The 17,193-nt window shown below is 40.6% G+C and overlaps 1 protein-coding gene across 2 annotated transcripts in view; it reads right to left on the bottom strand.

Annotated features, from left to right (window-relative positions):
• LOC138598341 (cell adhesion molecule 1-like) overlaps window positions 1-9,029 on the bottom strand; it is a 436,964-nt gene extending 427,935 nt beyond the window's left edge. For both annotated transcript variants that reach the window (XM_069670130.1, XM_069670122.1), the window contains exon 1: window positions 8,982-9,029. In XM_069670130.1, the coding sequence (XP_069526231.1) occupies window positions 8,982-9,006 (25 nt within the window). In that variant the 5' untranslated portion in view covers window positions 9,007-9,029. The remainder of the gene's footprint in view (window positions 1-8,981) is intronic.
• Window positions 9,030-17,193: the final 8,164 nt, after the last annotated feature.

The raw sequence follows: 17,193 nt of genomic DNA on the forward strand, positions 1-17,193 counted from the left end.
AGACTTTCATTTAAATAAATGTCTGTTAAGTCACTATCTATCGCCGAATGAGCCTTTGCATTTGCAGTATGACAGACTGATTGGTCTGCTAGAGGGTAGGCGGCGCTAAGCGGCTGCTTCTCCGGTCTGTGCAAGTGCTGCGAGTAAACAGAAATCTACTAAGGCTGAAGAAACAAAGAAAAGATGGATGACTACAGATACAACTTCAACAAGAAGTGAAAATCCAAAGAAAAACAAACAAATTTCACGCTCAGATGAAGGCAAGAAGGAAAGCGACCGTCAGCGAGGAAAATCAATAGTTACAACCGGAGCCAACCGTGGATGTCACACATGCAGCACTGTCTGGACATCTGAAGTGTGCTCCTGCATTTACCGTTTATTGCCACAGGTGCCGCCAAAGAGAATGCAGCTGAAGGGTGTAAACCTGTCCACATTAATACTAGTCGAGCAGCGTAGGACTTGAACCCCCTGTAGACAATATTCCTACATATTCTAAGACAACACACATTGCCAATCATCCTGAACATGTAGCTTAGGCACCTAAACATTTCTTGTATTTTAACCAAACAGTGAAATGTTCTCTGCTGGCAAGTCACCTGACCTCAATCCAACTAGTCAGTTGTTGACTAAAAGAAAAATCTCTTGAACAAGACAGAAGTGAAGACGGCAGCAGGCAGTCAACAGAGAAGACACCGAGTGTCTGATGCCGTCTGATTTTGATTAATGTAACCTGAGTCTGTACAAACGCTTAGTCGACATGGAGTAAGCTGTCACTATGACTGTCGCTGTCTTGGCTGTTTTGCCCTATCACATGTTTTTAATATATGCATACTAAGCGAACACAGCCAATCGCTGTATGTGTGTGACAGTGACAGTTGAGCCGTGGCGGTGCTGTAACGCAGACAGACAGGAGAGACGAGCAGCGAGTGATGACTAAGAAACATTTTGTTCAAAATAAGAAAAGTCAATCCTGCTCAGAGATGACAGCTGCACTAACTTTATTTAGTAAAGGTTAAACACATTACCAGGCTCATTTCTCTCTGAGGGAGATGGAAGTGACACAGGAAGAAGAAGTCCCACATGCGTTTAGCACAAATAACACTGGAGATCTTTATACAGGTTTGATTTGATCTGTAATTTTATGAGAACACAATCGCAGAGTAGACCTTGTTCACAAACACATCAAGGTCTAACTGAACATGGAAACCCTGGAACCATGGAAAAACTCATCGGGAAGCTCAGAACTAAGCGTACGAGAGCAGCTGCTCAGCTCACAGCCTTGAAGTCCTGTTTCCACTGCAGAGTGTCAGAAAAACTCTTTCTTAACATACTCTGCTTAATTTTAATGAAAGTAAAATAAATGCAAAAAATAGACATAAATGTGTGGTGACATTTTCCTATCCTTGACTGACATTACCCTCTCCCTAAGCAGCACACTGTGAGAATTTGGAAGCCATAATAAATATCACTGCTGTTATGGCTACTGTTTTGGAGAAGACACAAGAACATGTGTTGGGGATGTAATAAATGGTGGTATTGGATAAGTACTTTAAAGTTGTAATCTCGAAGATCTCAGGTTTGTTCTCTTTGGCAGCACCTATGGCGTTAAACGGTCATTCGGGAGCACACTTCCCAGATATCCAGACAGTGTTGCATGTGTGACGTCCACGGTTGGCTCCGGTTGTAATCCTCGCTTTTCTTTGGATTTTCACTTATTTTTGAAGTTGTATCCGTAGTCATCGATCTTTTCTTGTCACTAACTGGGCGCCGCTTGTGATTTTTTCTGTGAAAGTCGCACCAGACACTCAGTCTGTAATACTGCAAATGCAAAGGCTTTGCAGTGGGCCATAGGCTCAATCACCTCTTTCAGCGATAGATAGTGACTTAACACACCTACTCTACGTACCCTGTACCACACTTGGTATTAGTATCAGAACAACTCCACACACGTGTAAAATCAGCTAAACATAGTACCGCACAATCGCCATAAAATATAAAGCTATGAAAATGACTTCATTTGTGAAAATATGCTGGTAAAAAACAAACAGCTTCACAGTTTCTTGAGAGACTCACAAGAGACCAATAGCAAAGAAAAAAATACTCCCTACCAAAAGTATAGTCATGGACGTGTCAGAGCGTATTAGTCTCTAGAGTTGGTCGAGCTCCAAAAACTGCCAATGTCTTTCAAACTCCAGGGCCTAAGTTTGTAACAGTCTGATTGTTAGAAATCTGTAATGTCCAAGCCCAGGCTGAGAAATCCCTCATGACATCATCAGGGATATTTTCTCAGACTTGTCAAAGCTCCTCCAGAGCCACAAGACATGCTACTTTGTACGTTTTCTCACAGCCTGAGTGGCACTGACCAAAACAGGAGGGGGAAGAGAGCTTGGTGTGTAAATGCGCTGCAGTGCAGCTCTAAAGTCTAATTGGCTGGGTGTGATTGTGTACAAAGTAGGGCTCGCAATGGCACAGAGTGAACAAGTACATAAAATGTTTACTTTAATCCCTGAATAAATGCTTCGCAGCTTTAGCGGCTAAGACTCTCATTCTCTTTCATTCATACCTTTTAATGAGATTCAATGAATAGTCTGATTTTTTTCGTAACACACACACACTTGCTAGGGGCCGCACCCGCACAAGACTCCTACAAGTAATGTTTGGGAAATATTTGCATTCACCTCGGTAGCCTTTTGTGCATCAACATTATGTAAATTTGTTCATAAATATTCAAAAATATCAGTTGAATTTGACTCATTTCGCTCGCTGCATAGCCAGATTGTGGCACCGTACAGCACGGTATAATTCCACACAGAGGCCAGTGGGCTGCTTTCAGCATGGCAGATTGCTGCCCACGCCCACTCCCTCCCCGTCCCCTCCAGAGATTTGGAATCGGAGGGTGCTTACTTGACATCCCATCAGTCGGCAGCACACTAACAAGTAGGCCATAAACCTTTTTTCTCTCTTTGATTACACTAAGTGCACAGAGGCCAGATGCGACTCAGCCCAGTCATCTGTTGCCTCGCCGGCAGAGTCACTGTAGACTGGCGGGGTCAGAAGGAGGAGGAGGAGTGGGAGGGGGAGCAGGGGGGTCACTTGGGGTCCCCTCCCATCAGGAATAAAGCCATTGTTCTTCATTACAGCCGGAGAGGCTGCTGGGGGGTACAGAAGGAGAACAAGTCCATTTCCACACCTGTTTTCCATCACCAGGGCTCCTACCAGCTTGACTCGGAGCCAAAGCACGCTGTACGAGGATCCAACTGAGTCTGAAACAGGTTTTCTTTGTAAGTGAGGCTGCCTGTGGGCGATGTTTTGTGCCAGTTCACTGCGATAACAAAAAACGGTAATTTTCAGAGCAGGTCTGAAAAGAAAAGAAATAAGCTATTCAGTTAATTATTTTTGCCAGCCAGAAAAGCCAGTAGAAAGGGCATTTAGATCATTCTGGAACTGCAAAGCTGTGAGGAAACTCTGCACGGAAACACCAATAGAGCTCTTTATTGCCCATACTGCTCAGTGGAAACGACAAATTGACCTATCTATTTCAGATACAGGAGATATTTGTGATGACATGCGCTGCCTTTACAATCGGAAAAGAAGATAATAAAATAAAGTGTGTGATACGTGCAGAATACGGATTTCTCATTGCAGGCTGAATGTGTCCAGACAAGTGCCAATACAGGAGCTGAAATCTGGTACAGACACGACTACAATCCATCCATCCATTCTCGTCTGCTTATCCGGGGCTGGCAAGGTGACCCAGAAGTCCCTCTCCTCAGCAACGTTTTCCAGCTCCTCCTGGGGGATTCAGAGGCGCTCCCAGGCCAGATGTGGTTTATAAACCTACGACTGCAACACTACTCTCAATACCTTGCATTGAGGAGTATGAACAAAACCCTGATTCCATTAAACCAAGGTATCTGCGCAAGAACTAAACATCAAAAATAAAACAACCAACAAGTAAGAATGCAAGAGTATTTTTTGATTGATTTTGTAGGCTTAATCTGTCATTAGTCGCATCACTTCATCTTTAGGGCTCGAGACAGAGAACATAACAATTATACAACAGCTATGACATCAAACAAGCTGCATCACACATGCTATTTAAGAGGAACCGCTCTATCACAGTCCTGCTTGATGTATTGGTTTCTCTATGTTGTGTCTGTGTTTTCCCTAATTATTAGACAAAACATTTGAAAGGCCTTTAGACTGCTGCATCAGTTTAACTTAAAGAAAGCAAGTAAAACCTCTTAAAGATCACAACGCCGGTCTGTAAATCACCACTGATACAAGGGATTAAGTAGCTCACTAACAGGCAACAGGTTTCATAGAGTTAGTTACTAATCCTGTCATTTCTGGCTGTTACATTTCCTGAAAAATAGTGACGGCACAGAAACACGGAGCACCGTCAGCTCTCTACGAGAAGCGGTGAATCCCCTCTGTTAAGCACAACAGGCTATGAGGTGGCAGGGGGCGCGCAGGCGGCATGGAGATCAAATCTGAAATGAGCTGTCACATGGAAGGGCTGGATGTAAACAATCACACATGGAGCCATTGTGCATTTAAATGCAAAGTGCATCATAAACTAACTAAAGAAAGAAAACATCAAATATTCATGAAATTCCATCAAACTGCCTCTCTCTGACTAGGTGGTGTCACATGTTTGAACAGTTAAGAATAATACTTTAATTATCACAATGGGGCCGTAAATTTCAGTTCTCTTTGTACTAGATTTATATTATTTATATATAGAAATGTAGAGTCTGTAGGCAGGGACGTGGATTTTAGGGACGGCAAGTGTTCTGGTTACCGTTTATACTACGCTTGTAGCCCGAGTAATATTGACCAATCACATATCAGCAGGCTGCAGCGTGTGCAGGAGAAACAGTCAGTGTGAAGACCAAAAGCAGGCGGAAAGTAATGCGCCCTAATGGCTCCCATCTGACAACGATTTAGCGTCTTATTAATCTCTATAAACATCTGCATGTAAGTTCAGCTAACAATCCGTTCTAGATTTAAAATTCAACTTGAGATAAATTCCCTTCACGCTGTGTCACGAAAGCCATTCAGATTTCCCGACTTCCTTGAATGCATCAGTTTTATTCTCCTCTTGAGGACAGACCTGACAAAGCTTCATTTTTGCTTTTTACTAATCTGCATCATGGAGTTAAAATTTCGGTAAAGGTAAGACCCGTTAATTAAAGTCAATCACAAGAAAAATTGTCTTGACTGGAAGTCGTTAACTGCTAACCGCTGGCTGTACGCCCGGCATGTTCACCGTTGAGGCTATATTGTCGTCGGCTACATCATAGACTATAGCCGATGGGATTTGGGTCATTTCTGGAATATAGCTGTAGATAGATTCAACTTGGAACCGAAGCCAAAAACCAAAACAGAAAATAAATGATACTTTAAGGCTTTAGACTTCACGTTAACAGGGAATAATCTTTCCTCAGATGTACAGTATGGTTTATCTCAATCAAAAACAAAAAGGTGTTACTACAATGCAAGAGGAGAGGAAGATCTCAACACATGTTGGAGAAGCACAGAGTAATGAGCTCCAGAGGGATCTCCTCCTGTCCAGTGTCTGAAGAAAGCATGTTTGCTTGCATGCTAAAAACAAGCCAAAAGTCAGAATGTCCCTCTGTAGTAAATATGTCGAAATCTCTGACAATCCTTGAATCAATTCCAAACAAATAAGCGGTGCTCTTATCCACTGAAACACAGATAAACACAATCAGTACCTGAGATCAAACACACAGGAGCCATGTACACTAAGAGAGAAGCCATTAAGGTAATGTTTTTGTCTTTACACACATACCATGGCAATGTTTATGAGCTTAACATGGTGAAAGCTGGATCACACACACACACAGTTTTTCCTGCAAGCACACGATCAGCCCCTGTCCTCACCTGCACCATCACACCATTACATAACTTGACAAAAATGAAAGCAGAGATGCCTCGCACTACGACTGATGGATTGCCTAAGCGAGTGTTCAAGTCTCAGCAAGCTTGTGGTCAGAGTGTGCTGCGTTAACACTCTTTAGTAACAGCTGTAAAGAGCCCTGCCCCCGGTGTTCTTACTGTATCATCTGCTCTGCTATTGGGTTTACTCACAATCTCTGCACAAAAGCATACAGGAAACTAAATGAGGACTAAATAACTCAATATAGCGCCACACAATTATCAGTCGTTTCAGTTGGTTCGGGCTTCTTTGCGATTATTCTTCTATCTTTCTAACAACTTTTTAAACACTAAACGGACAGAAAAGTCGCTTCACTTCTTAAAATTACTTCACGGTAAAATAAAACGTGATTAAAATGTATGAATTAAGAATGCATTTAGTACAGTGCAATTAGAAAGAGAAATGTTGAAATGTTAAATGTCACGGTTTAATAATAGAAGACAATCCCATAACTGCAATCAGACTTATATGATTATAGGCAGATTTAATAATGTTACAAACATATATGTGTGTGCCTTTGGGGGGGTTAGTAATAATATAGGGTATATTCTCTCTAAGTGCCAATTTTAAATGTGAATCAGGATGTCTATCTTGCCTATAAACAGAGAGATGGTCATCTCAGTGCTCGGTTTGAACCCTTTATTTGTAAAAAGATGTTTACCATAACCACAGTTAATTGCTATTTATATAAAAATACAAGGACTATGCGAAATATTATGAGTGCAATTTAAATGCTATGGTTGGTAAATTCATACTCTCTGTTTGGGTCACCTGAAATTGCATTTATTCTGCATTACTGATACAAACGTATCACTTAATAACTTATTTTCCAAAGGATGAACATTATCCTTTGGATAAATCCGCTCTTACTCTTTCGAAACAAGAGCCATGGCAGTCGGATGCAGGGAACTGTGAATGCTTCCTCATGAATCCATTTCATTTGCAGCACTCGTGATTTGATACGAGGATATCCTGCGTGCCAAAATGAAACTTATATTTTTGCAACCTTCTCTTAGCCTGACTGCAGTGCAATTCTAACCCTCACAGCATCAACTTCCACTTATCTGTATTGACAGACCAAAAAAAGAGCTTTCTGCAATGCTTTGCACGATGTGAGCCTACAGTATGCACTGGAGGTAAATAATTAATATGCTTTGTGCAAGCTTGCCCTGAGCTTTGTTTGAAATCAGTGGAGCCATTTCCATGAAGGTAAAGCAGCACTGTCCAAAGAACAACAGAGCCCTGTTTAGTTTGCTGTGCTTTGCAGGACTGTTAAATCTGTTCAAGAAAAAACATGATGAGTGTGCGTCCATTTTACTGGATGAAACTGTGTAATGGATTAAGCCTGCGGGATAATCCACAATATGACAAACGCCGACATCTGCCGCCCTGTCATTCTCACTATTAGGAGGCTCGAACTCAGCATAAAAAGGGTTTATATTCTTATGGGGAGCCGCTTTACGCCTAATAACTTTACCTTTCTAATCAGCCATGACAACACTGACTTGACGTAGCCTAAATAGGTGGTTTAAGCAATACCGCAACTGTGCTCAAATTCACCACAAAGCCATGGTTTAATCAGTTATATAATTGTGTTTCCTATTTGCAAGGGTTTGTAGTTTCTAACAGCATGCGCGTGCTGGTGGAGGGTGCGTTGCCTCGACTACTATCCCCCTATATTCACCATATCAATGCGCAAAGATAAATAACCCCAACCGAGTCTACATCCCAGCAGTTTAAGACTAAACACCGAGCACATTGACTATAAAAACCCTGACTTTATACTGACAACACCTAACACAACACTTTATCCCGTCTTAGTGTGGTAAATAAACGTGTGTGCCTGTTCCGCAGCCCGCCAACTCACAAACACCACTCACAACATCAACACTCGTTTAAAAGCTCAAAGCGTAAAAATTGCTGTCGCAGTTTTCACCCTCACTAGCTTTATCTGTAACATTTCCGCTTCTTGAGAGCATCTGACTCGGAGAGCGAACCTTTGATGTTTTTAAGCACGATGCTGCTGCAAAATCCACAGCCGATGTTACGAAAACACAGCCCGGAAAGCAATTGGAAAGACGGCCCAATTAATCTTCTCTTGCTTATCACTTTGTATTCATTACTGATAGGGGTTAAACAAGGCATAGTGCTGACTACCATGAGATGCTTTTCAATTCGGCTTACACCTAAAACACCGAGTAAAACTTGTCTCTATGCAATATCAACTTTTATAACGGGTTCTCCCGCTGTTCAAAGAGACTCCTATTAGAAATCGCGCGGGATGGCTGATGTAAAGGAGTTGAAAAAATAGAGATTTAATAGAGAACGATTTCTGATTTGTGTGTTAAATTTACGCCGAATTTATCAAAAGGCACTGTATCACTGATATGCCTTGAATTACGTTCCAGTGTGTGCGAATCTTTGGGTCAATGGCATCCAATAAAAAACGCCTGAGTATTGAATGAAGTTTGCTGTAGCGCTTGCTCAAACTGCACGCTGCCAGAGCTGCTGCATACATCCTACTACTTAAACGCACCGCTGTTTGCTGTGATTTACAGCAGCCCAGGTTCCGCTCTGAAACAACATGCAACAAAAGTAACCAAGCTAGAGGACCTATAACACAAACACTAATGTAAGCAGGTCAGATGCATCTTTCTATGTCTTCTGACCGTTTAAAGACCATGTTATTTCCTTTTTTCACAATAGAATTGGCTACATTTAGGAGTTGGCAGCTGTGTAGCGGCAAAGCGATTAATAATGGTGACTGACCAAAGTGATGTATTCCTAGGCAGCGTATCTGTAACGCCTGTTTGTAGACACAGCAGACACATAAATCTGTCCTTTAGATTCTGTATTTCAACTTTACGGACAGTTAGGTTCAACATCACACATTCACAATGCTCTGCCTCGCACGTTCACAAATTGCCCCGCTGTTAAAATTAACACTCCTTCCTCTATATCCATGGAAATGTGAGAGAAAAGTCGGTATTCCCATACGGCGTGAAATTAAAAGTCCTACCTTTGTGAAGAGCCGCTTGAAGCATGAATAAAAAGAGAATAGTCGCGAGAGAGCCGCTGCCAGTGTTCGCCATGTTGGACACCTGCTTCAGTATGGCAGCGCGAGGCAGCTTCACCTATAGCTACAACGGGACTCAGTTAATGAGATGCGAGAAAGGGAGGGTACTGTTTACCATATTCATATACTTGGCTCTTTTGATAAATCGTCTCCCTTGTAATGAAGGCGTGTTGTACTGCATTAGTCTTTAAATGTACTTAGATAAAATAAAAGAAAAAACTTGAGGTTGTCAATGTTTTTAACGCTGTGATGTGATGTAGGACTTGAGGGTTTGTGTGGGTGTGGATGTGGATGTGTGTGTGTGTGGTATAATTTGATGGGTCTTTTTTTATCTTCAGTAAGGCAACACATTTCATGTCCTTTAATGCCCCAGCCTGTCTTAACTAGATTTTGATTTTATTTTTTTCAATTTATTGATATTTTATATATAAATCTTTTAATGTATTACAAGTCCATTGACAGTATTATTACTGCTGTTTACTTGCTTTTTATTTCATATTCTGTTTCCACGTTTATTGATTTGAACCAAAACACCAAAAAACAAAATCCTGTGTATTTGTAAACCTACTTAATTAGAGTCAGATTTATTGCCAAGTAGGTTTACACATAGAAGGAATTTGTCCTGATGTTTTAGTGCAAGTACAATTAACACAGAACTAAAATAAAAATAAGTAGGGTTGCACAATATTGAATTTTTTGCTGAAATGCTGATATTTTCCAACCCTTTTTGCCGATTTCAATACCGATATATTAGGCACATGTTTTTTTCCACCTTATTGCAGAGAACATCAAGACTCCCCTGTAGTGGAATTGATATCGTGCCTGCTCTTATTATAGTGGCCTACCGGCAGATGCAGAAATAACATAATACAGTGCTTTTTAAAATGTACACTGGACAATATAAGAAAACGACTTAAACTTAGGTTATGTACAAAATCCCATATTTATTTTTTTTCATTTTCTTTTTCTTTCAATACAACTTAGGCTTGGATGATGCTCTCCCTGAGACAATCCTGACAATAGGCACAACTAGGGCAAATTTTACCTATTGCACAGAACAAACACATGAAATTAAATCTGTCCAAAAGCATCACATGAAGTTAAATGCATTGTACGACTGTACAGCGATTAAAGCCAACTGAAATAACAGAGAAATAGTGTACTCTTTTCACAGTGTTGAATAAATGAGACTAATAGGCTATAAAAGCTGCCATACTGCAGACATCTTGCACCCTTCTTCACGCTCGATGGAGGAGGGGTGGTGCAGGCAGTGACACTATCATCAACTCAGGCTTTTTTAGGAAATCATCAAGCATTTAGGTTTAATTAAAGCGTTGTTTTATCGGAAGAAAATATCGGCATTATCTGCAGATACCGATAATGTGCTGATAATATCATGCATCCCGTCCCATACTGACAGGGACCTTAAATATGATTTAGCTAAGATTAGACTATAAGAATCCAATATAAAAAAGCAATATAACACAAAATAAACAATAAACCTGATTCTGATAAAAAATACATATAAATATATATATATTATTTTTGGGTGATTTGGGGAGAGTAGAAAGAAACTGCATTGTAAAATTACCCAACTGCCATCGGTAATGTTCCAGGGCCAGCTATATTGTGGCCCTATAAGACCCCCACCTGCCAGGTGATTCTTCACCTATTTTAGTCGAGAATAAAGTAGTCTGGTGTGACAGAGCAGAAAGAGGGCAGGACCTGTGCTGGCCAGCATGGTGAGTGCTGGTCTGGTGCTGGTCATGTTCACTCTGTGAAGGAAAATCAATATCAGCACCACCTCTTCTTTTGTTGTCTGTCACACAGCTACACTGTCTACAAAACAGTGCATTACAGCAATAAAGTGTGTCCCTATGCTGACTTTTTCAATTATGCATGTCCAAAACATTCAGAAACTAGCAGGAATAAGTTACAGGTTCTTAAAAGTTAAGGTTACGGGTCATTGATTGCTCACAGGGGGAAATGCCCTTAGACTATTACTGTTATTCATGCTAAATTGTGCATTTTGAAACATAATGGAGTTCCCAAACTTAGATGGTGACTTTGCATTTCTCTTATCAATGATGAGAAAAATCTACCTGGGCAAAAGTTGTGGGGAAAGGGTGATGGATTAAATGACTATTAGCATGAACACTGCTTTGAGATACAGTCATTCACAATGTAAGTGGTACAATTTCAAAAAGCTACGGTCATGCATTAAAAAGTAGAGAACAAATGAAACAGGTACAGAAAAATAACAGGTTATTGAGAAACTTAAATTATAACTTGCAGTTTTTTAATCATAAGGATCAGTTATATTTAATTTTATATTATATATATTACCCAGACCTAATTCATTGTGCCACTCACACACAAGTTTATTTATGAGTACAAAACTGGAACTCTCAGCACCTTAGTGGGGAAAATGTATAAAGTCAGGACTGCTCCAAAAGGACCGATAACTACAAGACATTTTTAGATGTGGCATTTAAACATAATTAAACATGAGGTCATTTGTTTCTTGTTGTTTAATGCTAAGTATTTTAGAACACAGATGCGGTTGATTGAAAGAAGTAATGTCATCTATGTCAAAAGCTTTTTTTTTGGATCTCACATATCTCATTTAATATTCTGTATTATAAGTAGCATTTAAGCTATAGTTTTACTGTGCTATCTAGATGGATAGATAGATACTTTGATCCCGAGGGAAATGTAGGAACTATGCTAATTTGGATGTCCTAAATTGCTTAAATATTTATTGTTTTTAAATGCAAGTTACAAATATAAACATATATAGATATTAAATTACATTGTGATGATGATGATATTGAGGATGTTGATGACGCCCTGTGCGCTGCCTGTCAGCACCAGTGTCCGATCGCACTTGAAGCTGCTTGTTGGCGCATACTGACTGTACTGGCTATTTGTCAAAGTAACAAAAAAAAAAGCATGTTCTTCAAAATACCTTCAGCAAAAGGCCATGTTCCAGTTTGGTTGTACTCAGGTCACAAGAAGTTGAACGTCCAGTCAAACATTTATGATTTAGTTAATTTATTCCAGCTCAATACAAACAAACATTTTTCACGTTGCCTTTCACTGACCTGGTAAAAACCAGTGTCCCCTTCCTGGTGCATGACCCCACAGTGACACACCTACTACCTTTATGTAAATCCAGTCAATGACTGGTCACATGCTCAGCGCCCTCCCACACCCACAAAGAGAACAAGTTATAAATAATACTCAACAATTGAAAATAGCTCCTACACTGACTTTGTTCCCTCCTGTCTTGATCGTTGCTTGTGTTGTATTAAATCTCAGATGTACGTCGCTTTGGACAAAAGCATCTGCTAAATGAAATTGTAACATTATTTATGTGTTTTAAATATTGCTGAGTGTTTTAAGCAGAGAGGTTTGATCGACTGGTAAATCAAGAAGACGTGCTTTCGACTCAGGTGGCTAAGCAGCAGACAGGTATCAGGAGACCAAAAGGAATGAAGGTGCTGTGGACATAATTTAAAAAAAGGTGACCAGAGGTTGTGCTGCAAATATCAGGGTGACACTCTCATCGACTAGGACCATGAAAATCCTTAGAAAAGAAAACAGTCCAGCCGATATTGGAGTTCAGTGATACCCTTATAATATTCTCATCATAAGGACCTGTGTCCTTGATGTCAAATTTAATATTGCTGGTCTATAGTGTATTTATATTTGTGAAGAGCTTGCTGCACAAACAAAAAACCCCAGCTACAAGCATTTACTAAACACCTGCAGATTCAATGCTTCGGTCATTTATTTAGTCCTATTATAAAGGTGTTACATATTACGAAGAGCCCCAGATCTATCAAGGAGCATTAACAATTAAGCTCTGAAAACTACAGAGAACCCCTAAATGTGAGGGCAGCCTGGCCAGCTCGGAAAAAGTGTTGGATGGGCTGACCAACATCATGACATGACCGAGCAATTCACCAACATTGCCATCTATTGGCCCCACTGCTCACAGGGAAATAACCTCCAGGAGGAACAATCCTAACCCTAATTCAACCCTGAATGTGGGAGTAGATGCCGGAGCTAAACAGTAAAAGCGACTGTGACACAGATACGTAGCGTGGTGGATGGTTACCCGGCATCAACATCCCCAGAAGTAAGTGCATAACCTCAATTCACTACCAGGTAGGAACACTACACCAGGGCAGTGTGTTACAGAGAGGAGAGATAAACAGCCACACACACACACACGGCTCACGGAGTCCGACACAGGCAGCCAAACACGCACAGATAGCAGGGCGACTGACTGAGTGTGGTGGTGCAGCAACCAGGAATGCAGGAGGTAGCACAGGGTTCCCACTGGCCTGTTTCTGCTGGGGTATGTGAGTAGAGACTGCCGCCAGTGAGCCAGACGGTGCCGGTGTCACCCATATGACAATGAGGATAGATAGGCCATGGGTTTCAATTTAAAGGTTTCCACAGTGGGTGCTTCCTTTATCACAAGAGGGATGTTGATTCCAGGGAAGGAAAACACTCTGCTGCCTGCAGATTTTTTGATTCTCTGGACAGTACGGCAGCCACTGTGGCGTGATCTGAGGCCAGGAGGGATTACATGATGGATGATGGGGGTGGATAAATATTGTGGTGTAAGCCCATGATGATTTAAGCAGTACACTTTTAAGGGAGGTGATGGGTTGTACTGGAGCAACAAAAGGGACCATTCATATATGTGGAAATATAACTGCAGCTTTATATGTACTATCACTAACAAAGGCTAATGTGTTAATTATTGGGTAAATTAAAGTAATAATCTCAAAAACTTTCATGTAAATAAATGTCTGTTAAGTCACTATATTGCTGACTGAGGTAACACAATGGGGATTGAGCCTATGGCGGAAAAAATCACAAGTGCTGCCCAGTTAGTGACGCGCTTTTCATCACCCAGCAATGGTTGGTCTGTCAGAGAGGGTAGGCAGAGCTAATACAACGTAAAGCGACGGTCTGTTGCGAGTAAGCTGTAATCTTCTATGGCTGAACAAATGACGTAAAGATCGATGACTACAGATACAACTTCAGAAATAAGTGAAAAGAAACAAATTCGACGCTCAGATGAAGGCTCCTTCAGATGCGGCCGACAAATGCGTCCTCCGTTACCCTGGCCACAAAGGATCCATGGGATGCATCCTTCGCGGCCCACCATATCCCGTGATGCATTGCGCAGCAATTGAAACGAGATGGCGGACTTTTAAACGGCTGAGGAATACACTTTAAAATGTAAAAGTTTTGGTTTCAATTTAATCGCATAGCAAGTGTTACACATGTTTAAGAAAACGATAGGGCCCTTGAAACTAATTATCTTTAAAATAATTAACTTACGCTGCGTCAGTTATGCTAGCTAGTTAGCCCACTAGCTACCTGTTGCTAGGCGACAGGAGCGGCGTTTGGTGATGCACGGGTAGACCAGACCATCTCATTTCAGTTCGGCTTTAACGGTCTACGCAGGAATGGAGCATCCTCCATGAACCGCCTCCTTCGAATGCTGCAGCCGGTGGATTGGGACACAGCTTAAGATCTTGGAGATTATCACTTTAAGGAATGTTGGGGTGGTGAGGGTGAGTTTATGAAAGACAGATCAGAGGGGTTTAGATGTAGGAAGAACTGACCCTTGCTCATTCCCAACTGTACAACTAAAGCTTTGTCACAGCCCTATCTGTCTCAAGGAGGCACACAAGGTACCCTTCAGATAATTTGCATGGGACGCATCTGGCTTTCAACTAACTGTAAAGTAAACCCATCTGCACTAATATTAGACGCTCAGAGCTACTGCTCTAATAGTAGCAGTAGAACAAGCTGTGAAAGTGCACTTTGAGTGGCGGTCAGGGGCAATATACACTGAAACAACAGTGTCATTCATGTAAAGTACATTTTTATATTGGTGTAATTGAAAATAATGTTTTTTTTAACCTGTTTTTTTCAGTTTGCCTCAAAGCAAAGGACACTCCCATCAGACAAAATTAAAACCAATACTTTGACTTGAGGAGTATTTTCACTTTAAACCAGAGATTTCCATGTCACGTGACCACATGACGTCCCACCAGACCGCGCTTCTCAAACTTTGCTGTCGGCCATTACACTGTCCCTCGCTTGGAAAGTGGAGAACGCAGGGGAGACTGTCGGTTGTGGTAGGAAACTCTGTTAAACAAGGTAAGAATTCCAAATTGTGTTGTTTTATGGGCTACATAAGTTTTTTGTAGACATTTATGGTTAGTTGCAGGATGGATAACTACTTTACAGATTGCTCTTTGTATTTTGCGGGCTAACGCTGAGCTAGCTTAACCAAGTTATTAGCATTAATTTATCTTGCAAAGGGCCATGCTTTAGTTGTTTCTGTTTGACAAGTGCAGTTCCTCGAGTAGCCACTTGAGGCTGGCTCCGGAAAACAAGAAATAACAGGTGGGAAAATGCCAACAATGTTTACAGCCTGGTACAAAAAACAGTTTTGTTATAAATAGCTAATTTTATTGTTCAGGATAACTGTACGGGGGGTGATTTTTTTCATAACACACCCGTTTAGATTTTATTAAGCCTTAAATCATAGGGGCAGGATCACTTGATTGACAGGTGGATCCTGCTGGCTGTCTGCTAGACGTCAACACAGACACAGACACTGAGCTTAACTTCACCTGTTTGTGTTTTTGGAGCCTTTTGGGGATTTTTTCATTCAAAGTTTGGATAAATAATCTCTCTGTGGGATTTATGGAACTTTATGGCTGTGCAAGAAGTCTGAGCTCCAGCTTGTCGGTGAGTTAAATGCTAGTGTTATTGTATTGATATATTTTAGCACTAAGTAGCAGGTTTACTGTGCTCGCTTTAGCTGCTTGTTAGCCTGTTCAGTGTTTATTTAATCGTTGGTCAGTATATAGGAGTCAGTAAATCTGTAGTGAAGTAGAAGTATGAAGTAGCATAAACTGGAAATACTTGAGTTAATGTACTTAGTTACAGTCAACCACTGCTGATTAAAAAGTAAGAATTCATTTCCATCATTTCATCTGTCAGTATAATGCAGTATAATATAATACCACCAGTATGTCTATGGCCTGAGTAATAAATTGATTTGTAGTGACAATTATGGATAAAACTAAGTGTGAACTCTTACCTTTTCCTTTGTGTTTACAGGTGTTTGCTGTTGTTCCCTGAAAAGGTCACAATTTTGCCCTTATTGCCAAATTTGGTAAGTCAAATAAATAAGTAAAATGTAAAATAAGTAAAAAGTTAAGTGTACCTTGTACCTTCTACTGTCTTGGCAGCATTGTTTTCTAATTATGTAAATAACAAAAACAATGTGAACTTAATGTGGAGATGATTATTGGGTGACATGTGCCAACCTGGTTCCCAATTTAAAAAATTAAATGGAAAAGAAACCGAAGAAATTAACCAAACAAATTCAATATGCATGTTTAGGTCCTGGATGTCAAAAATGAGATCTTACACGCCACACAGCTGTCATGTTATATGTAATGCAATAACATTTGCATATGCTGCGTTGTTTTTTTAAAGATCAATGCTGAATTCATGAGAATTACAACTGTTCCACTTCAACCACAATTCCTGGCTTCCTTGGACAAGCACCACAGCAAGCCGATTGACATCACCAGAAACAAGGGAGGAGCTGTTAGAGAGAAGACCCGGGATTACTCAAAGTTCTTGATCAGGCATGTACTTGTTCAATTCAGAAAAATCTGTCTTGTATCACAATAGTAACATTGTCAATAAAGCAATACAGTTCTTTTGTCAATACATTTGATTGTGGAGTTTGATTTGTTGTTGGAAGATAAACTATATTTATATTTAATGTTTGACAGGCACAGACAAGTTAAAACATTGAATATTTAAAATGTCAAGGTCCAATGCGTGTTTTCAGCTTTTGCTCACTTAAATCTACAGTTTCAGCTGGCGAGGCTGTTTGACTGCTTGTATCTCTCTCCAGCTGCCTGTCTTTCTCTTTCTCTCTCTCTTTCTTTCTCCCCCTCTCTTTCTTTCTCTCTTTTCCCTACTTCTTTCTCTCTTTCAGCTTCATTTTCCTCACTTTCAGCTTTCCACTTTCTCTCTTCTCTTTTTCTCTCTTCCTAGCCTTCAGTTTGTCTTTCACACTTTCAACTTGTCTTCC

The sequence above is a fragment of the Semicossyphus pulcher genome, unplaced genomic scaffold, assembly GCF_022749685.1.
Source record: "Semicossyphus pulcher isolate SPU_LCO1_2020_fin unplaced genomic scaffold, fSemPul1.0.p SCAF_10, whole genome shotgun sequence".
NCBI lineage: Eukaryota > Metazoa > Chordata > Actinopteri > Labriformes > Labridae > Semicossyphus > Semicossyphus pulcher.